The sequence below is a fragment of the Oncorhynchus nerka genome, unplaced genomic scaffold (assembly GCF_034236695.1).
Source record: "Oncorhynchus nerka isolate Pitt River unplaced genomic scaffold, Oner_Uvic_2.0 unplaced_scaffold_4137, whole genome shotgun sequence".
NCBI lineage: Eukaryota > Metazoa > Chordata > Actinopteri > Salmoniformes > Salmonidae > Oncorhynchus > Oncorhynchus nerka.
Window position 1 is genome coordinate 14,282 of NW_027037236.1, and position 2,500 is coordinate 16,781.

The 2,500-nt window shown below is 47.2% G+C and overlaps 1 protein-coding gene across 1 annotated transcript in view; it reads left to right on the top strand.

Annotated features, from left to right (window-relative positions):
• Window positions 1-2,500, top strand: part of LOC135566596 (MAP7 domain-containing protein 1-like) — a 3,996-nt gene that overhangs the window by 1,361 nt on the left and 135 nt on the right. The window contains exons 3-6 of the mRNA XM_065014275.1: window positions 236-449; window positions 580-683; window positions 1,853-2,085; window positions 2,301-2,500. The exon at window positions 2,301-2,500 is cut by the window's right edge and continues 135 nt beyond it. Coding sequence (XP_064870347.1) covers window positions 236-449; window positions 580-683; window positions 1,853-2,085; window positions 2,301-2,500 — 751 coding nt within the window. The remainder of the gene's footprint in view (window positions 1-235; window positions 450-579; window positions 684-1,852; window positions 2,086-2,300) is intronic.

The window sequence follows — 2,500 nt, forward strand, 5'->3', positions numbered from 1 at the left end:
GTACAGTATACACCAGACTACCACTAGTTACAGTACAGTACACACCAGACTTCCACTAGGTACAGTATCTTTGTTTCATGCATTATTTCTGACACGGGAAGTAAACTCAGTCAGATAAATCCTGCAGAGCCCAATGTTACCAACAAGGATCACAGCTGGCCAGAGGTCAACGCTGAATAACTGTGTCTGCCACTGAATAACTGTGTCTGCCATCAGTAGGTGGCCTAACTATTAGGGGTCCTGACCTGACCTCGTCTTTCCTGCCTGTTTTCTTCATGTCTGTGATGCACTTAGACTCTCATCACTGCTCCCGTTCAGCCTCCGCCAGCCCCCTGGACGCCTGCTCCCACCACCACCCTCACCGGGACTCCTCCGAACGCTGGAGGGGAGGAGTGTCCGCCAGCACTCCCGACATCACACAGCGCCAACGCCGACGGAACTCAACGCTGGTCAGCGCACGTCCTCACACACACACACACACACACACATGTTCAAGCATACATGTTAACACCCACACACACACTATAGTGTAATTCCAGGTATTCTGCCATAACTGTTCACCCTTTTTGTTTCTCAAAGTTGGATAAGAAGAAGAAAGAGAAGAAAGACAAGGAGAGGGAGAATGAAAAAGAGAAAGTTCTGAAGAAGTTACCAATACCGACCAGATCCAGGCCGGAGTTCAGGTATTGTTAGGACACATGACACAGAACACAGGACACTGATTACAGGACACAGAACACAGATTACGGAACACAGAACCCAGATTCCTTAATACAGATTACAGAACACGATTACAGGACACAGATTACAGGACACAGATTACAGGACACAGATTACAGAACACAGATTACAGAACACAGATCACAGAACACCGATTACAGATTACAGAACACTGATTACAGGACACAGATTACAGGACACAGATTACAGGACACAGATTACAGGACACAGATTACAGGACACAGATTACAGAACACAGATCACAGAACACTGATCACAGATTACAGAACACAGATTACAGGACACAGATTACAGGACACAGATTACAGAACACTGATCACAGATTACAGGACACAGATTACAGGACACAGATTACAGAACACAGATCACAGAACACTGATCACAGATTACAGAACACAGATTACAGGACACAGATTACAGGACACAGATTACAGAACACAGATTACAGAACACAGATCACAGAACACCGATTACAGATTACAGAACACAGATTACAGAACACCGATTACAGAACACAGAACATAGGATGGAATAGAGACCAGAATCTGTCTTGTGCCAAACAGTAGAACTGCTCTAAACAGTCCTATACTTCAGGTCTCTGCCCAAATAAAGGAAACACTTCCTTCAATTAGGAGATAAATATATTGAAAGCAGGTGCTTTCACAAGGTGGGGTTCCTCAGCAATTCCTCAGCAATTCATATCCCATCATGCTTAAGGTCATATATAAAAATGTTGGGCAGACCATCATTTTGCCCATTATTTTGGCTACAATGACTATGCCCCCATAGGATGACAATGCCTCCATCCACAGGTCACGAGTGGTCATTGAATGGTTTGATGAGCATGAAAACTATGTATGCCATGTCTGTCTCAGTCACCAGATCTCACATATGGATGATTCTGGAGCAGCACCTGAGACAGTGATTTCCACCACCAGCAACAAAACACCAAATAATGACATTTCTTGTGGAAGAATTGTGTCGCATCCCGCCAATAAAGTTCCATGACACTAAGAATCTTCTCCCTCTTCCTTCCTCCCTGCCTCCTCCCTCTCCCCCTTCCTCCTTCCCTCTCTTCCCCACTTATCTCTTTTCATCTGTTATCCTGCAGCAGTACCCCAAAACCCCAAAACCGACCTCCATCACCTGTGGCCCCCAAAAGCAAACTGTTTGTCCCCCTGCCCTCCAATGGCTCCCAAGACCCCTCCACGGGCAAGAAGATCCCCACAGGCACCAAGACCCGCCCCAAAAGAGCCCAGACCCCTGTCAGGGTACAGCTTCAGCCGGTCTCTGTGGAAACTAACAACAAGCCCCATCAGCCAGACACTCCTAAGGAGACAAAGAGTAAGTTTGTTCGCCATGGTTACCGTGATTCAAGCTCCAGGATGTTTCTTTTCAGCTGTTACTTCTTGTCTTCTCTGCCTTGAGAAAACACACATTGTATCAACTCTATGATGTTTGCCTCATATGGTCCTTGAAGTGTATTCCGTGGTTATGGTCCATCGTGTGGCTTCAGATGTGAAACAGAGGCCTCTCCTGTCTCTCTTTTGCTCTTACAGGCTCCAGTAATGTTCCTGCTATAATGGTGTCTTCGGCGCGCGGCAGGCCACAAACATCTCTCGTGCACCAGTCACAGTGGCTGCCTCTACTCAATCTCAAACCCACAGCTGACTGCCTCGCTGCCTCAACTCCCACAACTGCCTCCTCTGCTGCCTCATCTACTGCTGCCATCTGGCTTCCCAGGCCCTCAGCCGGCACC